The following is a 20,683-nucleotide window of genomic DNA, read 5'->3' as shown; positions in this document are numbered from 1 at the left end:
CAATCGTCAGAGCCTTGATGCGAGGGACGAGAAGGAAGACAATTTCAACAAGACCAAGGAGGTCAATAACATTAACAATGACGATGACGGTGAGGATGGCGGTAGTCATGTTGTTCATTGTCATTATTAAAAGGTGAAGAAACGAGCGCTCCAACCTTCGCCTAGCGGGGACGACAAGCTTCTGCCAGAAGCCTCTCCAGTCGACAACCAACCAAAACCAAAGCCAAAGCTTGAGAGGATTGAAATCAAGATCTCACCAATTAGAAAAAAGCATTGTGACATGAAGTGTTTTGGCTATTGTGGAAGTAAAAATGCGCGGCCGATTAGAAAACATTGATTTCTCAAATTTTTTTCTTCCTTCCGCTATCCTTGCATAAAATAACGAGAAAGACCTTGACAAATAAGTTTCACGCCGGGGATGGAGACAGGACAGCTGAGATGTTGGTTCATTCCTCGACATTTTTCAAAAGTCAAAGCGTTGTAACTGAGTTACTGTCATCGAGACGAGAGGAACCACACTATCACTTCAAGATCCCAAACACACAGAGATGAGGCAGCGCATGGGGTTTGTCTTAGTTGATTAATTAAAGGGTTGAGATAACCCTAGAATATAGGTGGCACAGTGTAATTAATGTAAAACGTAGAGAGCAAAACTGAAAAATAACACCACCCGCCTGGGTGGCGCTGCTGGAGCGCGCACTCTTCCTCTCGCAAAAGGTTGAGTGTTCGAATCCCGGGTGCCGCAGGGTGACTTAACCGGTGGCACGCGTGTGGTGGCTAGCACGTGTCGCCCCCAGGGTTTACTCCCCGGCTGTCGGCCGTGCGGGGGTTCCCTGGGTTACCAAAAAAAAAAAAAAAAACTGAAAAATAACGGGGTAAAAATATTGTAATTTTGCCCCCCATGAATGCATGACAGTCCCACCTAATAATGATCGGATCATCCTACAAAGATTAACTGTATAAATACTTATTTTATAATTAGAAAGCATCATTTTCTCAAAAAAAAGAAATTCTTTTTTTGCAAAGCTACCTTGCTTAAAATAACAAGAAAAACTTGACTAATAAATTTCATTCAAACCCACTTTCTTTCGTTCAAGAAAATAACTCTCTCTCATTTTTTTATCGCTCAAAAAAATAATTATTACCATCTTTGTTTAAGATAACTCTCGATCTATTAATATTGGGTTAATATCATAAAAAACTCAAAACTAGTAAATTCGTGACAAATTTACCATAAACTAATTATTTTACCGTAAAAAACCCCAAATTAGTACACTTGTGGCAAATATGCCCCATGCTAATTTTTTTACTACAAAAAATTCCAAGCTAGTATATTTGTGACAAATTTATCTTCCGTCAATTTCCGTTAAATTGGATTAATACCACGAAAAATCACAAATTGGAGTAAAACCTCAAACTGATAAACCTGTCGATTGTCACGTGTCATCCAATTCAGTAATTTTGACAGTAAAATTTAAAGAAAACTAACGGACAGTAAATTTATTACGAATGTACCAATTTGAGATTTTAGATGGTCAAAAAGTTAATTTGAGATGGATTTATTATAAATTTCGAGATTTTGGTGGTATTAGCCCGTTAATATTTTTTTTCCTTTTGCGCATATCCATGCAGTTTCGTCGTCACATGTTGAGCGGGGTCCACCCTAGTCGAGTTGAACGCACGACACGTCGACGCGTGCAACCGGACCTCGGCTTATGATACTGAGATTCGTGTGAAACGTGCAAGAATTATTATATAGTAAATGACGGAGCTAACGGCAATAATTTGCGAAGACATGGAGCGTTTTGAAATGCGCGGGGTCCGTATCATGTCCGCTCTCAAAGCGCAGTTCCTCAGTTTATAGAACGACGTCCCTCTCCATCTCTCCCGTACTTGTCTCCTCCGTGCGAGAAGGGACAGAGCAGCGAGGCTCGTGCACGCATCTCGACCTGCCCCCACTTCTATTTCATCGCCCATCTGGTTCTCACTCTTCCAAGCTTGTAATCGTGCTGAGTTTCGGAGCCGTTCCTGCAAATGGGGCTCGCTCACCTGCTGCTGTTGTCGCTCTCCCTGTTTGTCGCCAGTGGGTCGCGCGCTGTGGAGCTCAAATCCGAGGCCGAGCTCAAGTCCTTGACCCGAGACTTGCTGGAATCGGCCAGGGACCCGGAGTTCTTCCGGTGGATGCGGGACGTCAGGAGGAGGATCCACGAGTACCCGGAGCTCGGGTTCGAAGAGCACCGGACGAGTCAACTCGTTAGGGACGAGCTCGACTCGCTCGGGATCAAGTACAAGTGGCCCGTCGCCAAGACCGGCGTCGTCGCTTTCATGGGGTCCGGAGAGAAGCCGGTGTTCGCTCTCAGAGCCGACATGGATGCTCTGCCGTTGCAGGTGAGCGATTTTTCATGACATAGCCGAGTAAATTTATGGAACACTGGGAATTTGGGATTTTCATGTCGCATTGTTCCGAAGCCCGAGAAGTTTGTCTGTCAGTGTTATGGGTTTTGGGTCATGTTCTTTGGTGTACAGAGGAAAACGAGGCGAAGTGTTTGTTCTTTTGTCAGAGCGAGTGAAAAGCAGGTCAACTGTGGGCAAGTTGTCGAGTAAAAGTAATTAATAGGTGATGTCTGATAGTAGAAACTGGGCCGTTGGTTTCGGGTATATACATGTGGCTAATCTGATTGATTTACCTGTAAGTATCGCAGGTAAGCCTAGAGTAGATGCGGTCTTTGCTGACATTTAGTAATTGGAAGGACGGTGTTTTGAAATGTTATGTGAACGATGAATAAATGCAGGGTTGTTCTTGTATTGACTCCTCGCTGTCTTTATAATATGCGTTGATGATCACATGAAGGAACTGGTGGACTGGGAGCACAAAAGCAAGATTGACGGGAAAATGCATGCCTGCGGCCACGATACCCATGTAGCTATGCTTCTCGGAGCAGCCAAATTGCTCAAAGAGAGGGAAAATCAGATCAAGGTACTTCTCATCTCACCCTTCACTTTCTTAAACTTAAATGCTAAAGCAGTTGGCAATTTTCACCTTCAAGACAATTTATGCATTTTTGTTGTGTCGTGAATTCTTAAGGGAACCGTAAAGCTTGTATTCCAGCCTGGAGAAGAAGGTTACTCTGGTGCTTATTACATGTTGCAAGATGGAGTTCTCGACGACCTTGACGGAATCCTTAGCATCCATGTTTTGCCTAATGTACCGACGGGGTTCATTGCTTCCCGGCCTGGCCCGATACTTGCAGGTGCTGGGGTGTTTTCGGCCACTATTCAGGGGAAAGGCGGGCATGCAGCACTTCCTCATCACAATATAGACCCCATTGTTGCAGCTTCATCTGCAATCCTCGGTCTTCAGCAAATCGTATCTCGAGAGACCGATCCTCTTGAGGCACAGGTAGTTTCCTTCTAGTCCGTTTTATTCATTATCTGAAGCTTCTGGATGTTGGATGGGAATATGGTTATGCATGTGCAAGTGATTGCAATCATACGGGAGTATTGCAACTGCAGCAATTTCATATCATGGCCAAACTTGTCATCCGGAGATACTTTTTTGTTTGTTAACCATGCATTGTACTCTTAGAGTAGGGAAACAGAAGGCCTAAATCTGTCGTGCCCTCTCCTATTTTTCCAGTTACCACAATAAAGTTGTATGAGCATCACAGACTACCACAGAAAGTATCTCTTGTTTGAAGCTATCATTGTAGAATGCTAAACTCCTCTCCATGAAATTTCTTATTTTTTAGTGCCCAAATGTGACAGCTTGTTTCGTATGAACTTCCTTGCAAGATATTTATCTGACTAGTGACTTTTCCAGAGATGCATGCATGTTATGGTCTAGCTTTAGCATCATCTCAAATTTTCGTACTTTAAATGGACAGGTGGTGACAGTCGGGTATATCAAAGGAGGCCATGCCGCTAACGTGATTCCTGAGTCTGTTAAATTTGGAGGAACCTTTAGAAGTTTGAGTTCCAACGGTCTCTTATTCCTTCAGAAGAGGATAAAAGAGGTAATTGATGAATTCGTCAGCCAGTCTTTTATCTTCAAGGTGGTTGTGTTTTAATTCTTACAAATTCTCTGTGTTGTGGTTACAGGTCATAGAAATGCAGGCGGCTGTTCACAGATGTAAAGCTGTGGTGGACTTCGGAGAGGACAAAGTGCCTCTTCACCCTGTAATGGTTAATGACGAGGTCCTATATGAACACACCAAAAGGGTCGGAGAGATCCTGCTCGGTGAAGGCAAAGTGCAGCTTCTGCCAGTGACAATGGGAGCTGAGGACTTCAGCTTCTTCGCTGACAAGACCTCTTCTCTGATTTTCGTGGTGGGGATACAGAACGAGACTCTGAAATCGCATCACGTGCTGCACTCGCCTTACTTCTTCGTCGACGAGGAGGCTTTCCCGATTGGAGCGGCTCTTCATTCAGCTGTTGCAATGTCCTACTTGGAGGAGCACGCGGATGCAGCCAGCGCGTGTCCTAACTATGGTTACCCCTAAGCTCCAACCTGCGTAGGATAGTTTTAAAGGATTCCCTTAAGATCTCTGGTCTATCTTTCTGACCAGAGATTCCTAGATTCGGAAGCTACTCTGCTGGTCTGTTGCCTCGACGAAAGAGACATCTTCATCTCCCGATCGCCAGGAATAAACTGAGATGTATATCGAGCAGCAGTAGAGTATTGCATTCACCAAAATTTGCTTTGACTTGCTTTCACAATCCTACCCGCGATGGTCTTAGAATCCAGCTCGACAGTAATCTTCGACAAACCCTGCTCTTGTGCACATCATGCTTGTGATGTGGCTAAGCTTGAGCAGAAAATAAGCTTACAAGCACGTAATTGTAATCTTCGACAAACCCTGCTCTGGTGCCACGACTCCAAAGTACAATTGCCGAGGCGCAACTAAGAAGATAATGAAGATTATCGAATAAGATTGGCTATTGTAATCCTGATTAGCCCCGCAAAACTGGAGCAACTTTTTCTTAGCAATGGTATTAATTTTTTTGCTAGCAACTTATGGACCAAACATGTAACAATTTGGTCCTGCGAGGGGGGAGTGGTAGCCGGGGCTAGACGGTCCTGGACAAGGAACGGCTCTTGACAGGTTTCGAGGATGGTGAAGATAATAGGAATGAACCGAATCTCACGTCGCTGAGGTAAAGTGTCATATATGTGGTGGCACTTGTCCTAACTTATAATGAGGCCTTTTCTGAGCAAAGCCCAAAAGAACAAAACCGTACGGGCTTCGACCCAAAGAGGACTATCGTTATGAGTGGGCCTTGAGCGTCACAAAACAAACAAATAGTGCAGATGAAAAGCTAACTTCAAAACTTGAACGCCGAGCTCCTGTGAAACAACTGCTGATCTAGCACATTCTTCAACAGTGCCGGTGTGATGAACATTCCCAAGAGACGAGATCTCCTTGATGCTTTCTCATTATTGTCTTTGCTGCAACAACTCCAAAGCTATACACATCACATTTTTCAGTTGAAATTGTAGAATAAGCTAGCTCTGCAAGTGAACAATTTAAAACTTGTACATAATTTTCTCAAGCACACTTAAGTTAACGACATTGCTTCCTCTTCATGTGATGCGTATAGGTAAAAAATTACAAGCAGATACCATTTGATTACACAAACTTAGTATCCTTGAACTAGCCAGATAAAATAATGCCTTTCTTGATCCTAAATGTCATCGAAAAGGAAAAATAAAATTCCTAAAGGACATAAATACCTGGAGCGATGTAACCAATAATGCCGGCTATTGCAGCCCAATTTGATAAATTTGACATCAATAGTCTCGCAATGCCAAAACCGGAAACCCGAGCCTCATAATCGGCATCCAACAAAACATTGTTATTGGTCAAGTCTCGATGAATCCACAAAGGAAAAGAATCGTGATGCATATAGGACAATGCATCCGCCACTCCTTGAACTCTGTTTACCCTTTTTTCTTTCTCATCATCATTTAATATTGTTCTCAAGCTTCCTCTTTCGATGTACTCATACACTTAAAAAAAGAACACTGTGCATGAGAGCAAAACCCATAAAGTTTGACGATGTTGCCATGGCAGATATTTAATAAGGCTTGAATCTCCATCTCGAAAGATACAAAATCGGGGAACTCCTCTTCGGGGGATGAAGAAATTTACTTGACAGCAACAATTTGAACTATCGGTACGTAGTTCAGCTTCATAAAACAATGCCGGATGCTCTTTCTCCCTCATAGAACTTGGAGTTAAATCCTCCTGTGGCCTCCAGGATTTGCTCATAGAAAGCTCTGCCGGAATAACATTTCTGTAAAACCAACAACATTCCCACAGAGTCTCTTGTTATGTTGAATTGACTCAAATGGAGCCTCATAAAAGAAACTTTGACATTTGGGAGATGGCCTCCAAGGTTATTGTAGGACACATCAGCAATAGTTAATGCTAACATATCACCCAAAGTATGCGGGGGACCAAACAAGCTATTGTGAGAGACATTCATGGTTTCTAGGAGGAATTCTTCTCTCAAGTTTATTTTTGGTCAAGGTCAATCTCAACAAGTTTTGTGCATAAAACAAGTTCCACTGGGATTGATCCGCTCAAACTGTTTGATGCCAAGTTGAGATGTTTCAGTTTGGACAAAAGTCCCGCTTATTTCACCTGTGATCCGATTATTGTTCAAGATGAGATACAGCAAAAATCGCGAGCTTGCCAATTCCCTTAGAATCACTCCACTCAAATTGTTCGAAGACAAGTCCAATTCTTGTAACCGAGTCATCCTTCCAAATTGAGGGTATCTCACCAGAAATGTTGTTGTTTAATATTTTTAAGCTCGTCAAATTACGACAATGCTCCCATTTCCATGAAAGCTCACCATAAAAAATAATTGTCGCTCAAGTCTATAAAGTTTAGCCGCGGATAAATTCCAAAAGCATCCTAAATGAGCTTATAGATAAAAATGAGTACGGAGAGGTTCTTAAAATATATGAAGATTTGTTTCTCTTTCAAGTGGCTTTTCTTTTGAAAGCGCTTGATAATCTAATGATCTATATTGTTCCTATACGATAGATGACTTTGCAAATGATGTAAAACCACACATAATCGCGGGTTCCAATGCGCCGGTATGCCGGGAATGAAACGCGCGACGACGAGCAGCTTGAACAAGGTGGATACAACGTGGAATCTTTCGGTTGAGTCAAAACTATCATGTCGTGGTTTCTGGTCGTCTTTGTAGGAAATCGGGAAAAACTTAATTGAAAGAGAAAGTAGATTCATAAGAGAAAAGAAACTAACTACTTAATTCATGGACTAAACCGAGTTCGGAAGAGCATAGTCACACGAATGAATCATGTACCGTTCGAATGGCATTGTTTCAAACTGGTTTTCAAAAGCCTCTTTTTTCTATTTATTTTTTTCGGTTATACATCCGACGCACAACAAGTATTTTAAGAAAAATCTAATCCTCTTCTCTGACCTTTTATGGCGTCTCCAAAATGCTCTAAAATTTCTTTATCCGGTATTTAAGCGTTTCTTTCTACGCTTAAGATATGATTTTTCTTTTATTTAATCTCGCTGGAGATCTCAAAAGCATAATTAAAATATGACTAAAATGCAGATTACTTCATTTTCCATAATTTCATTTTCGAATCCTTTTTAAATCACAACACGCCACATATATCTAAGTTTTCAGCAGTATTACTAGGGTTGAAATTTCATTTAGAATTTTCCATAATAGAACGAAGCGGCGCACGCGCTCAGTTGGCACCACCCGTTCACCCATCTCCCGCCCGGTCGAGCCGCCCCGCCGCCGCCGCATCTCCGTCGATCTCCGCCGCCGCTTCCGTGGCCTTGAGCTCGGCGTAGCACGTCGCTTACGCAGCGAAGCTCCGCCTCTCGAGTCCGTTGCCGTCGATCGTCCTCCTTTCGCGTCCATGCAGGAGGAAGAATCAGTGGAAGTAGGACTGGAGACGATGAACGAAGGGGTTGAAGAAGGAGAAGAAGACGAGGCGGTGGAGGTGGAGGAGGAGGAGGAGGAGGCGTGGTCGTCGGATTCGGAAATCGACAGCGCTTTGGAATGGCTGGACTTGAAAGACGGCGGGAAAGCAGCGGACGGAGCCTTCGCCCCCAATTCGCGGCGTCCGAACGCTCACGGGGGGCTCCACGTGCCCGCCCGGTCGTCCGCGCTTCAGCCCCTGTCCAACCGGAGCCAGAAGCTCTCCACTCATGTCCGCGCTTCGCCTCTGGAGGTCCTGGAATCCTTCTCCATTGTTGCTTGCTCATCCTTTTTTGTCCATTTCGTTTGACGAATTCGCAATGCCCGTGTGTAGTTTGTAAATTGAGAGGCATGCTTGTTCTTATATGTGGCTAAGTTCCTTGGACCAATCTGTAGGCTTGCCCGGGAATGAAATTCGATGTCTCCTTTCTGCTGTCGGAGATTAGGGATTTTCTTGGATGATTAGAACATGCTTGGCTTGATTGAAAAGCCTAAAGCTACTCTCTTTCTTTTCCGCTTTGAATCGGATGTGATAAGAAGGGAGGTTAGAACATCACTTTATGCTTGAATAAATTGGTGGAGAGAAATGCGACCACATCGTTACAACAAGATTAGATTTTGAAGCACTGGGTTAGCATCCTAAATGCTTATAGATTAAAATTATCGAGGAGTTTTTCGAAATATACGATGATTGGTTTCTCTTTTCGGTGGCTGTTCTTTTGGAAGGGCTGGATGATCCGGTGATTAATCTGTACTGATACAGTGTGGCTAGAGCAATATGCTGGTCAGAATGGTTGCTTTCCTAGATTGCACATCTTTTTATCAATTACCTGAGAAGCCAAGACTTCTTGTTGAAGTTCATAAATCCTGCCTTTGTGCGACCAGAGATTATCTATAGGCTTCACTAGCATTTTCTACAAATGATATCTTGAGTGCTGATGCTTGTCGTGTGGCAATGCTTGAAAGATATACCTTGTGTGCACCAGACCAGGTCTACCTGCGGTAGCAGTTAGATAAACGACACTAGTGAATCTCCTTTTCACTGTCTCCCTATTTCAGCTGTCTACACTTTTGAGTTTCACCGACCTACATAATTGTGATAGAACTTAACAAGAATTTTCAATTTTCAAACTTTTTCCACTTTTCACCAAAATAAAAGAATGTTGAGCTACCACTCGCCTGGGTGGCGCTGCTGGAGCGCGCACTCTTCCTCTCGCAAAAGGTTGAGTGTTCGAATCCCGGGTGCCGTAGGGTGACTTAACCGGTGCACGTGTGTGGTGGCTAGCTCGTGTTGCCCCCGGGGTTTACCTCCTGGCTGTCGGCCGTGCGGGGGTTCCCTGGGTCATCAAAAAAAAAAAAAAAGAATGTTGAGCTCATGCTGTCATCAATTTGGTTGGCACACAAAGATAAGCTGTTTTACATTTTTGATAGTTTGGGTCGGAACTTTGACTTGTATAAGCATGTGTTGGATACTATATCTACCACTTCCTTCTGCATCTAAACATGTTTTGGTGGACACTTATATGTTATCTAGCTTCGTAGTGTGTTGCTGAGTATATAACTTGTTGAAAGAATGAATTGTATGAATGAATACTGCAGGAGTGGGAGGGAAGGGTGAATGTTGGCATGTCTAGCACAGTGACAGCTTCAATTCGAGAAAGTGTACGCGATATGGCTATTGGCAAAATTAAAAGTCATGAGAAAGCTGACCGTGCAACTGTCGAGCAGGTAATGTACATTTAGTCAAAGATTGATATGTTGTATACTAAGTATCTGGTAAAATATTTCCATTAAAATTCTCCATGCTGTAGTTGTAACAACAGCCACAATAAGGTCTCTTTATACTAAGTGTAATCTGCTGCTTGGATTATCTCAAGACAATATGTCCCCTGTTAATATGTGTCCATTTCAAGGATCTATTAGGATTTTTGACAATTTCTTCTTTGGCCTCCTTCCTCTTGCTTTGCATCTCTATGCCAGGGTCAAATCATTTCTACTCGGCATGAACCACGAGTGGAATTAATTTTCAGAATTTATCGTTCTTCATGGATATAGGAAAGCAAAATATAATTGCTTTATTTTAATCATCAGAAGTTCTGAAGTTGCAACGAACTCTATTGCAGGCTTTATCCGTCTCTTTGCTAAATCATTATTTCAGTTTGACTTAACCATAGCTGAGTAAACTGTTTGATGGGTGTTTTCATTGTTCATGGCCCCTCTTACAATAATTGTTCAGAAGTAAGACCACTTCCAAAAGTTATTGCGGTTACAGTGCCCAAGCCCCACTCCTAAAAGTTAGTGAAGCTATGGTAGAATCTCTGAAGAATTCTCATGGAATTGTTTATATGGTTGTGCAGGCCATTGATCAGAGGACTCGGATGGTTCTCTTCAAGATGCTGAACCGTCAAGTGTTTAATGATATAAATGGTTGCATTTCCACTGGCAAAGAAGTACGTTATCATCTACGGTCAGCAGTACTCACTTCTTCTTTTTTTTCTACCATTTGATTGTAGGTGGAACTTCTCCAAATCATTGTTATAATTTCACGATTTTACCTGTGATTGGTCATAGTTTTTGCTACTACTGCATAGTCTCTTGACCCTTCTGTCACTCTGACTTTTATAGGCAAATGTCTATCATGCAACAAAATCTGATGGGCAAGAATTGGCAATCAAAGTCTACAAGACTTCAGTTCTGGTGTTCAAGTAAGGGCGATAGTTTTAAGTTGTTTGCAAGGCCCCTGCATGGGTGCTTGAAAGTGCAATACTGCATTTACTACAAGTTTGTGATTATGTTCTTTCTAGAATTGACAATTGATATACATATTCTGTTTGTTGTGATAGCTGTCACTGCTAGATTGTGGAGAATGTTGGCTTATTTTGTCTGGTGGTTACTTTTGTTTTTTTTCTTTTCTTAGGAGCTACTGTAAGCTTTGTCTGCAATACTACAGTGTTGATTTTGTAGGTGTATTTCGTACATTTTTTATCTTTTCTTTTATGTTTCTTAATGATCAAAGGCAAAGGATTGCTTGTATCTCTTATAAGATTTAGTTTATGGTAGGTTTTACTTTTCTTGTCCTTCTATTTGTTATTTTATGATTTTCTTCCATCGGGGCATGAGTCCATGGACACAGCCTCATCAGTGTAAAGGAGTTACAAATCTGAGATCTCAGGATTGCTCTGATGCCAAGAAAATTTCTCAACTATATGCGCTGGTCCAGTTTCTGTTTCTTTCATCTCGCTCTCCTCCAATGGAATGGGCTCTCTTGATTCTTTTTGCCACAGCAGTAAGAACCTTTAATTCTTCTGGATCAAAGCCTAGGTTATCGAGTTATCGAAGTTGAGTTGTTCTTCTGCTGCAAAAAGGTCTTAATATTAGATGCCTCCTCTGAAGTTGATATCATGAAAAGCTACCAATGTTGAAGATAAGAAACTGGAGCAGGTGGGGGCGGTTCTTACTGGCTATGGTGGTCTGACTTCTAAGTCGTGGAGCATTCCAGCCATATAGCTACCTATATTTGAATGCCAGACTGTACTGTCACTTACACCCACAAACATAAACCATTGGAGGAGAGCTGTGCTAATTGACTTCCTTTGAATTCTGCACCTCACCTCCTGGAATTCTCAACTGACCGGTTATCCGCATTTGTTCGCTTGAATTAACTCGTGTCATGCAACTCACTATTGACTCGACTGATTAACACCATGCAATTACTCCTTTTGTTACAGATCATTTGTCTTACCATGATAAACATTTAATTAACTCCTTTGGTCCTATAGCCTCTTCCATAATGAGTCGTCAGAAATTAATGTAAGCGAAAGGAAATGGGAAAAGACAAGCAAAAATGAGTATAGCAAGGGAGTCAGCAGGCTGACTGGTATGGAGGAGAGATTGTGCCAACATTATGAGAGCTGATGGGAATCCGGATCTAATTGTCTCTCTCAGCTAGTCAATAATCGGCATACTTTTAAGCTAATCTGTATGAACTTGGCCTTCTGCCATAGCTAAGATGGCTTTCTAACTTTTATGGGCATTCATTTAATAGATTATATCTGACAAAGTTAATTCGCATGTGAGTTTGGTCTGCTGCTGCTAATTTTATAATAAACTGCTCTATTGTGAATTCATGAAGGGATCGAGATCGGTATGTTCAAGGGGATTTTCGGTTCAGACATGCGTATGGCAAGCATAATCCGAGGAAAATGGTAAAAACATGGGCTGAAAAGGAAATGAGGAATCTTATGAGGTGAGTGCTGTTCTTTTACAGTTGAACAATTTCATCTTCTGTTATTTTTTAGCAAAAATTGATGAACAAGATGATGCCATCATTTGAATAATGTAGTACTTGTAATTCTTTTGCCTTGCATAATACTTGTTTTACAAATTGGTTCTCAGACATGTAAGAAGAAATTTGATTTGGCAGGCTGTTTAGGTGTTGTTTTTCTTAAAAGAGTTGATTCGAGCATCAGTCATGTTTGATATATGACGACTTTGGTAACACATGCAGGCTGAAGGCAGCTGGAATTAGATGTCCAACTCCTCATCTTTTGAAACTTCATGTTCTTGTCATGGATTTCATAGGTATTCTTTCTGGATCTGTATCCATGATTTTGTGCATATCCTTTTTCACTTCCAAAAGTGGCAATTGGAATTTATGTGTAGATGACTCAAGAACTGCAGGACTCATCATCTTCTTGTTTTAAAGTTTTGCTCTTAGTAATGCTCATGGATTCAGTTTGAGCATTTGCAGATGGCTGGTTGTTCCTACAACTTATCGTCATAAGCTAAGACTATAGTGATGTCTTCGATGTCTTCAGGAGCATATTTCGAAAACTACTAACATGGATCGTCATAGGTTGAGAAGCATTTTGGGCCTAGTATTCATAGAAATGAGCATTATCACCTTCTATAAGAATCTCCTTAAACATGTGGCTTTTTTCTTACCAATAAAGCAGAGTGGACTTTACCCCCAAAAAAAAAAAAAAGAAGAGCAAAATTTAGATTCCCCTCTTTAATAATTTGATGATTTTGTACCCACTTTATTCGAGCTTATAAGCATTCTACTGAGTACCAATGATAGTATCTGGGAAGCTCATGAACATATGGTGGATGCCTCTGTTCTAGTCAATGGATTTTCAGTCTTTTCAAGTTACAATACAGTTTTCCTCTTTTCATTTTTGCTTTCAGGTTTATTTATTGTTTTATTTCCTCATTGTAGGCAAGGCAGGTTGGGCTGCACCTCGTCTTAAAGATGCTGCTTTGTCTCTGGACAAGTTGCGTGAATGTTATCGGGAGGTTTGTCAGAATTAATGTTGCGCTATACAATGATTTGGTAACTATGGGTCATCTCACTGTAAACTGTGATGGTTAATGTGAAGTAGATGCACTGTGAGCAACTGAGAGACGCCATTTCATGTTCTGTGAGAGATTGTGCGGTTTCCTTTTCTTATACTTTCTCTCTTTTTTTGTTCTTTTGAGAAGAGAAAAAGGGGGGTGGGTGGATGTGGAAGAGGGTAGTTGGCGTCTTTTACTTATTGGGATATATGATTAATGACCTTATCACTTGCAAAAACCTAGGTCCTTACTTCTACTTTGAGGCTTCATTTTAAAGGAATTTATGTTGCATTTTGCTGGAGGCTTGTTAACTATAACTGACATAAGTTTTCTTTTGTCAGCTGATTATTGCTATGAGAACATTATATCAGAATTGCAAACTTGTGCATGGAGATCTGAGTGAATATAACATACTTTATTTCGAGGTCAGCATACCTTTCTATTCTTTGCTTACTGTTTTGACACAGTCATGTAACTTAAGAATGCGGTAGGTGCCGGAAAACTTACTGGATTTCCCATCTATTTGGCAGGAGCACCTTTACATCATTGATGTCTCTCAAGCTGTTGATCTTGATCATCCTCATGCTCTTGATTTCCTGCGAGAAGACTGCCTTCATGTTTCTGTAAGATTTTTCCTACTGAACAAATAGTTTTCTTGTTTGTAAGGGTATTTTTTATTTCTTCCGTTTGGAGACATGGGTTAATGAGTTGGTAATATACAGGACTTCTTCAAGAAACATGGCGTTGGTGTAATGACAATCCGGGAACTCTTTGATTTTATTGTTGATGCATCCATAACTGATGATTCAGTGGATTGTTATTTGGAAGAGGTTTTTTCTTTATGATCTTAATTTCACAATCTTATGCCGGCATTATCTTTAAAACTCGAGTCTGGTCTTTCATTTAACACTTTGATTCCATTACAGATTCAGCAAAGAATTTCGGCGAGAGGAAATGTGTTATCACCAGAAGATGAAATTGCGGACTCTGTTTTTATACAGGTTATTGGACATCGGCATTTTCTCAACTATTGCATTATGCTTAACTCCTTAATTGTCAATTATATGACGAGATAGTTGTCAATATACACATGTGGGCTCATCAATTCTGATGCTGGTGCGCTGGTCAGAAAGCATGTAAAGTTCATGTTCCGGGCTATTTATCTGTGATTTTACTTTTAGATATGGTCTTTTAAGGGATGAAAAAAGAAGTAGGAAATTCCGACATTTACATACCTGGTGCAAAGTAGAAAAAGGGTGTTTTCTCACCGTTGTGCACGTGCAGTGCTACTAGCACATGGTAGTTTAACTGATAGAATTGTGACTAGAGTTGATACTCCATCTGAACTGGTTATGAGAGTGAACTATGACTCTTAGCTCTTTAAGGTCTATATGTATAACAGTAGGTGTCTGGTGCTATATTCACGCAAAACTCCCATAGATGTGGAACTATCATACTCATCTGAATGTGGGCCAGCGTTAACATGGAGAATATTCCTTGGAGAAGTCTCACTGGAATAAAGAAATAACTGTAAGGAAAAATTTTCTGTCTCCTTAGTTATTCCATATGCCTTAACCTTCGTTTTGGATTGAAAAGATAGTCAGGGTAAACAAGCTCCTTGCTTCTGTCAATGTCACTCCATGAATTTTAGGCAATAAATGAATATCAGTATAACATCTTGCAGAGCTTTTGATGCAGGATGTAACTGTACTGAGGGTATGAATGTTCAACAGGCTATGTAGTGAACTGTATACCGTGATGTTTTCCTGTCAAACAAAATAATATATAGCCCCGGGACCAAATTTGCAAGGCACCTAGGAATTACTAGATCAAGTGGAAGCCACATGTGACCACTTGATGTTTGTAGGTTGCTGGTGCACTTGCTTCTTGGTGCACCCAAATTTTACTTCTCATGTGAGGCTTTTTCTTATGGAAACCCTATGCATATATTTATGATGCCGAGAAAATGCTTCACGCAGTTGTGGTCGCAGGGAGATGTTATATGCGGTCTACAGGGAGTAGCAATCTAAATTTGCATTGTTCATTAGATGAGGTGACACTGCAGGTTTGCTGTTATTTATACTAGAGCATCAGTTAATAACAGTTTATTTTCTTTCAGTCATATATACCGAAGACACTAGATTCGGTGACAAATGTGGAAGAGGATGTGATTCGGATAACAAGTGGGAAGGACACTGGAGACATGTACTACAAGACTATTACGGGTTTACATCAGTCTCTCGCGAAGGAGGAAGCTAATGCTATAGAAAAGCCGACCGATCCTGGCAATAATACAAAAGCATGCGGTAGCGAGTCCACGTCCGATACAGATGAAGATTCGGAAGGAAATGAGTCGGCTTCCGAAACTGAGGTGCAGACTCCTGTTGACAAGAAGGCTGCTAGGAAGGAGAACAAAAAGAAGGTCAAAGAGGAAAAAAGGGAAGGGAGGAAAAAAAAAGTCCCCAAGGCTGTGAAGAAAAGAAGGGAGAAGTTGGCCAAAGCCCACAAGACTAGGTAGTCGTTTCAAGCATGTTATTGCTGTGCGTGTTTTTCGGCATTTGTCAATCGAGAGAGAGAGAGAGTGAGTCACTTATAGGATAAGTTTAATTTACCAGATGTGGAGATGACTTTGCAATTTTCAGCAGTAGCCCAGTTTTAGCTTTGAGGGCAAAGCGAGAGGGGATAATTTTATGCTGTCTTGTATTGTGTCAGGCTATTGTTACAAGACGATGCCGGTATAGGCTTCCAAGCTAAATTGTATAGCAGTTTATTTTTTTGCTAGTTATTTTGAGGAAGGAGGTCTTGGTAGGAGTTTCTGTTTTTTTTTTTTTTTGGGTCGGAGTCTCGGTAGCAGTTGGCTATGACCTAATCGAATCCCAGTTCCGATCCACTATCGTTAGTTAGATACCTTCTGTAATCTTATTGATTTATTTTCACATACCTTTGGGGGTGAGAGAATGAATAGATTTTATCTGTTTGATTGAGAATGCTTGGTTGGCTTGGTTTGGAATTGCCATCATGAGATTAATGGCCCATTGCTTGGCTGAGACTTGCTGTGCAATCACAAGGCTTGCCAAACCAAGAGCTCGGTCAGCAGTATTTGGGGACTCGGCTTGCAATCACATTGGCTGTGGCAACTGGTAGTGGTTGGGGCCTGTGTTCACCGATGGTTGGTTGACAGTCGTGGGAAGCCGGTGGCGGGGCGACTGCAATGGTTGCTAGCTATGCAATGGCGACTGTTGCGATGGTTATAAGCAATGGTCCCATCGTCTGTGGAGGGAGTATTACATCTAAGTTGTAATGGATAAGGAGTAGTTACTACGCAAGCCACCGGAGAAAGTCCATTGTCCCTCGAGGAGCTCTTCTCGCAGCAATGAATCTCGCCATTTTTTGTGAATTTTCGAAGTGTTTGTTTGCGACGCGTTATGACTCCCGAGTGGGTGTAGGTAACCCTTAGGTGACTATGTATAACTATTACGACTGTGGTTGTTATTGCAATTGTAGTCATAATAGCCGTAAGTCCGATCAATGTTGTACGTTATAGATAACCAATACACTCAATATGTGATAATCATTACTTGAAGTATATACAATGGGTGTCTAATCCGTTCAATTCCCCTACATATTCGTGTCAATGTATTTATGATCAATTTAAAGTCGTAAGCAAGCAAATTTTGATATGGAGCACGACAAGCGCGAATGTTTCCTGGCGTCTGGCGATTAGCTCCCTTGTTCATCTTCTTCCTCTTGAACGCGACTCCGACCCTCTGCAGCACTGCCCTCCTTTGATGACAATGCGACGACGACGACGACTACAACAAGGCGGTGGTGTTAGGAGCTTAGGTGGGTGATTAACGTTGGCATCCGCGACCGAGTCCCTTTCAGGCGTGCCTTAGAACATAAGCTTTGGCGCGTTTCGGTGACGTTACAACTCGGCAAAGCGAGGCGGCGAGTCTCGGCATCCGTCGGTGTGACGTTATCAATTGACGTGATGCACTAATAATCAAATCACTTGCTTCCTCTAATTGAAGCCACCGTGCACAGCTTGTTGAAAGTCAATATCTTGATTAGTTTCTTTGCAAGAATTAAAATTCATAGTATCCATAGCTGTACTTTCTTTTGCCTTTTCTTATTTTTGGTTCTCTACTTTAACGAGTATTTAGAGCTATGCAAAGCTATAAGTAATTCCTTGTAATAACATTACTTAAAGAAGGCCTTAATTAAATTACTAATCGATGGCGCGCTTGTTGCCCTCAGAAAATTAATCGTCTTCGGGCGATCATTCTTAAAAGTAGATAAGAAATTTACACTTATTTTCTCTTTTGAAAGAGGATAGATAGATTCCGAGAAACTTGCAAAATAATTATAAATCCATATTTATATTTTTTTTCCATTAAAGAGAATATAAGGGTCTTGTTCTTTTTATGTTATCCAGTGTTTTAAGCCAACTTGTCGAGCATCTATAATAAGAAGTGTTTTAATCCTTAAAAGCACTGATTACAGCCTATTATGAGAAAAGTCGATATATTTACCATTTCATCTTGGCATTTAACATTAAAATCATGTGAATGTAAATGATATTAACACGTTGCGGTTTGAATGTGAATATAAATTTCTCAGAAAAGTCCATGATTTAAAAGAAAAATTTTCACGCATGTTAGTAAGGGTCACGCTATCACCAACTTATCTGTTAATCCTTTATCTTTTAATACATTAATCACAATATTGCCCCACAAAAAAAATTTATGAGCACATAATCCGTTGAAATTATGAATGAATGTATTTTTGAAAATTTTGAATAACCTTTTTATGGGAAATAAATCTGAAACTCTCTAGCTGCATTTGATCGTCCGGATTTGGATTGGGATAGGACAGGATAAAGCAGGAAATCCTCTCAATATCCACTGGATTGTAAAAAAATTTATCATATGTTTGGTGTAACCTGAATTGAATTTTTAAAAATCTTTCAAAATCCTCCAAATATCTCTCTTGGATCATCCTCGTACCTCCTCCAATCTTTACGCCTTCACTGTTTCGCTAACGACCGGAGGAAGCTCCTCTCTCCCAAGACATGACGTTGTTGTAGTCTCGCGTTCTTATCCCCGGTAACACTCATACACATGGTGGTGACCCCTCAGAATTGTCATGCCCCGAGACAAGGCCGTGGCACTTGATCCAGGCTTGGCCGTGATTCACGTGGGTTCCGGGGATTTGTCTCAATGTCTCGTTATTGTTTTCTTGATTAAGCAAAAGCGGAATCATATACCAAACAATAACGAGAACACCAAGTGAGCCAAGCGACATGTTAAACAAACACACTATATTTACATGATAATGGATTATTTATTTTATAAGTCCTTTTTACTTCGGGCCTATTTTGTTTACTAGATTACACCCGGATCACGTCCGGTGCTATCCGCTCACATACTCCGTATGGCTGGGTTAAGCTTAACTTCACTAACGTTCCTTGACAAAAAGAACAAAAGGTTAGTCTCCTTCCCAAGCTTGGTCATTACATTATGGTTCATCCACTTCGGCCCCGGGTGGTCTACCATACCCCTCAATGGGTCCGATCACATCTCCATCCATCAAAACGAATCATGCTAAGTAACGGTAGGGGACCATCTCATTCGCATTTACTTGAACCCAAACGGTCGTGCTATATTTCGATATGTGACACCGGCCTCTACGTCGACGATATCTACAACCCGCACATGCATTTCTATGGGATGACCAAAACGTACGGGAGATGGCGTGGCCATACCTACAAAGCTGAAAATAAATAAAAATGAGTCGACACTTAGTAAGTTAAATTCACTATGCTCCGGCTAGGAAATAGCCTCGCATAGGACAAGAGAAATACACGTTACCGTTGGCTTATTGATGGCAGATCAATATCAAATGCATATTTCCTTGCCTTTGTATTAAACATAGCATGTTCAACAAGCAAGAAAACATCAAGTATGGTTTTCAAAATTGCATGCAAAGATCAACACACGGAATTCATCATTTCATGATCGAAATCCATCGATCCTTCCGGCTTACCACCGAGCATCCGAGTACTCCCTTGGGCATCACCTCGAAATCCATTGAATAGCGGCATCGTCTCGAAATCCATCGAAGACGGCATCGCCCCGAAATCTATCGGCGGCGGCAACGTCCCAAAATCCATCAGTGACGGCCATAGTCCCTCGTGTGATCATGCAACAAGCAACACACATTTCCGGTTCTTATCTTGATCTTATTAACCTGTGCAAACACGCGGTGCTTGTGTAATTCATGCTCTCTAGGACAATTTGTCTAACATGCAGGGCGCGGTTGAAGGCATGTGACTCGGTCCACCATGCCGAGTGCCGACTCGAATCCGGACTTAGCCCGGTTCTACACGCCTCAATGTAAAACCCGCACCAAGCCGAGCTCATCCCGAAACACCATAACATAAGTGCGAGATCATATGACACCCCGTTTCGTGCCTCGGTTGTGCCATGACTCACGGCCACATGCAAAACAACAAGACATGTGCAAACTCTATGAATCACAAACATAGTCGCTTCTCGAGTCCAAACGCGCAACACCACGCCCTAACCAAAGTATAGGGAATTCACTTACAACTCGGGACTCTAGGGTATTTGGTGATGGTGTGGCGGTGAGAATGAGTGACTGGAGAAGAAATGGCCAAGAATGAGAGAGGTGGAGGCTGAGGGAGTGAGAGGTCGAGAGAGTAGGGAGAGACAGAGAGAGGCTTGCTCGGTTTTGGGGAAAAGAAGAGTATGACTTGGTGTCTCTCTATTTATAGGCCAAGACTTCAATAATTGCCATGCCAAATGATCCAATGAAATTCATTTAAGTGACACTTAATAATGAGAGGCAATCTTGGGAAATCTTAGGGATATTTTGACCAAATCCTAGGCCTAATTATTTGATGGCCCAATCAACTACCAAGTGTCCATCTAGGATCATGATGCCCTATCTTAGGGTATATGAGTCACCATATGCATTAAATTTCTAGAGGACACTTAAGCCTATACATTAATGATCTAGAGGACACATAAGCCTCTATTATTGGTCTCTTCATTAATTGCCCTTGTCTTGGCTCTCATTATTGCCCTACATCTAGAGATTTTAAGATCACATTCATTAATGAAGATCTTATCTTATAAGATTCTTCTAATGGTGGCCCTCCAATTATTGATTCAAACCTTGGCTTAGTCAACTTTCGCTTCTTGCTCGAAATATGCATGTTCTTGTCCTTCTAGAACATCTAATTGATCGCTAAAGATAATCGGCTTATAATCCTCTAAAATCAATAAGTATACTTAGCAAAATGCCTAAGTAAATGGGGAAATTCCGAGTTTAAAACGATCGATCATC

At 41.4% G+C, this 20,683-nt stretch overlaps 2 protein-coding genes across 3 annotated transcripts; both read left to right on the top strand.

Moving 5' to 3' along the window:
• Nucleotides 1–1,890: 1,890 nt before the first annotated feature.
• Nucleotides 1,891–4,694, top strand: LOC115687939 (IAA-amino acid hydrolase ILR1-like). Its single transcript, XM_056315216.1, has 5 exons — nucleotides 1,891–2,388; nucleotides 2,852–2,977; nucleotides 3,086–3,400; nucleotides 3,885–4,013; nucleotides 4,099–4,694. The coding sequence occupies exons 1-5, from the start codon at nucleotides 2,035–2,037 to the stop codon at nucleotides 4,498–4,500; spliced, it is 1,326 nt and encodes a 441-aa protein (XP_056171191.1). The 5' UTR covers nucleotides 1,891–2,034; the 3' UTR covers nucleotides 4,501–4,694.
• A 3,020-nt stretch (nucleotides 4,695–7,714) lies between these two features.
• LOC115687937 (uncharacterized) lies at nucleotides 7,715–16,299 on the top strand. 2 transcript variants are annotated; one of them, XM_030613647.2, is made up of 12 exons: nucleotides 7,716–8,231; nucleotides 9,578–9,706; nucleotides 10,336–10,428; nucleotides 10,604–10,683; nucleotides 12,111–12,224; nucleotides 12,486–12,559; nucleotides 13,197–13,273; nucleotides 13,654–13,737; nucleotides 13,843–13,935; nucleotides 14,035–14,142; nucleotides 14,239–14,313; nucleotides 15,432–16,299. In XM_030613647.2, the coding sequence occupies exons 1-12, from the start codon at nucleotides 7,917–7,919 to the stop codon at nucleotides 15,828–15,830; spliced, it is 1,641 nt and encodes a 546-aa protein (XP_030469507.2). In that variant the 5' UTR covers nucleotides 7,716–7,916; the 3' UTR covers nucleotides 15,831–16,299. The 2 variants fall into 2 exon arrangements, with proteins under 2 accessions (XP_056171190.1, XP_030469507.2); XM_056315215.1 differs by lacking the exon at nucleotides 10,336–10,428 and having other exon boundaries at nucleotides 7,715–8,231.
• Nucleotides 16,300–20,683: the final 4,384 nt, after the last annotated feature.

Source organism: Syzygium oleosum, unplaced genomic scaffold, assembly GCF_021117445.2.
Source record: "Syzygium oleosum isolate NSW1041296 unplaced genomic scaffold, Sole_v2.1 Sole_v2.10, whole genome shotgun sequence".
Lineage (NCBI taxonomy): Eukaryota > Viridiplantae > Streptophyta > Magnoliopsida > Myrtales > Myrtaceae > Syzygium > Syzygium oleosum.
This window is presented reverse-complemented; position numbering and strand designations above follow the sequence as displayed.

What these genes read in the sequence shown, in the direction of transcription:
- LOC115687937 (XM_030613647.2), top strand. Translation starts at nt 7,917, where the DNA reads ATGCAGGAGGAAGAATCAGTGGAAGTAGGACTGGAGACGATGAACGAA. An exon ending in ACTTCAGTTCTGGTGTTCAA is followed by an intron (nt 10,684 to 12,110) that starts GTAAGGGCGATA and finishes GAATTCATGAAG; the next exon opens with GGATCGAGATCGGTATGTTC. An exon ending in ATAACATACTTTATTTCGAG is followed by an intron (nt 13,738 to 13,842) that starts GTCAGCATACCT and finishes TCTATTTGGCAG; the next exon opens with GAGCACCTTTACATCATTGA.
- LOC115687939 (XM_056315216.1), top strand. Translation starts at nt 2,035, where the DNA reads ATGGGGCTCGCTCACCTGCTGCTGTTGTCGCTCTCCCTGTTTGTCGCC. An exon ending in TGGATGCTCTGCCGTTGCAG is followed by an intron (nt 2,389 to 2,851) that starts GTGAGCGATTTT and finishes GATCACATGAAG; the next exon opens with GAACTGGTGGACTGGGAGCA. An exon ending in AGAGGGAAAATCAGATCAAG is followed by an intron (nt 2,978 to 3,085) that starts GTACTTCTCATC and finishes TGAATTCTTAAG; the next exon opens with GGAACCGTAAAGCTTGTATT.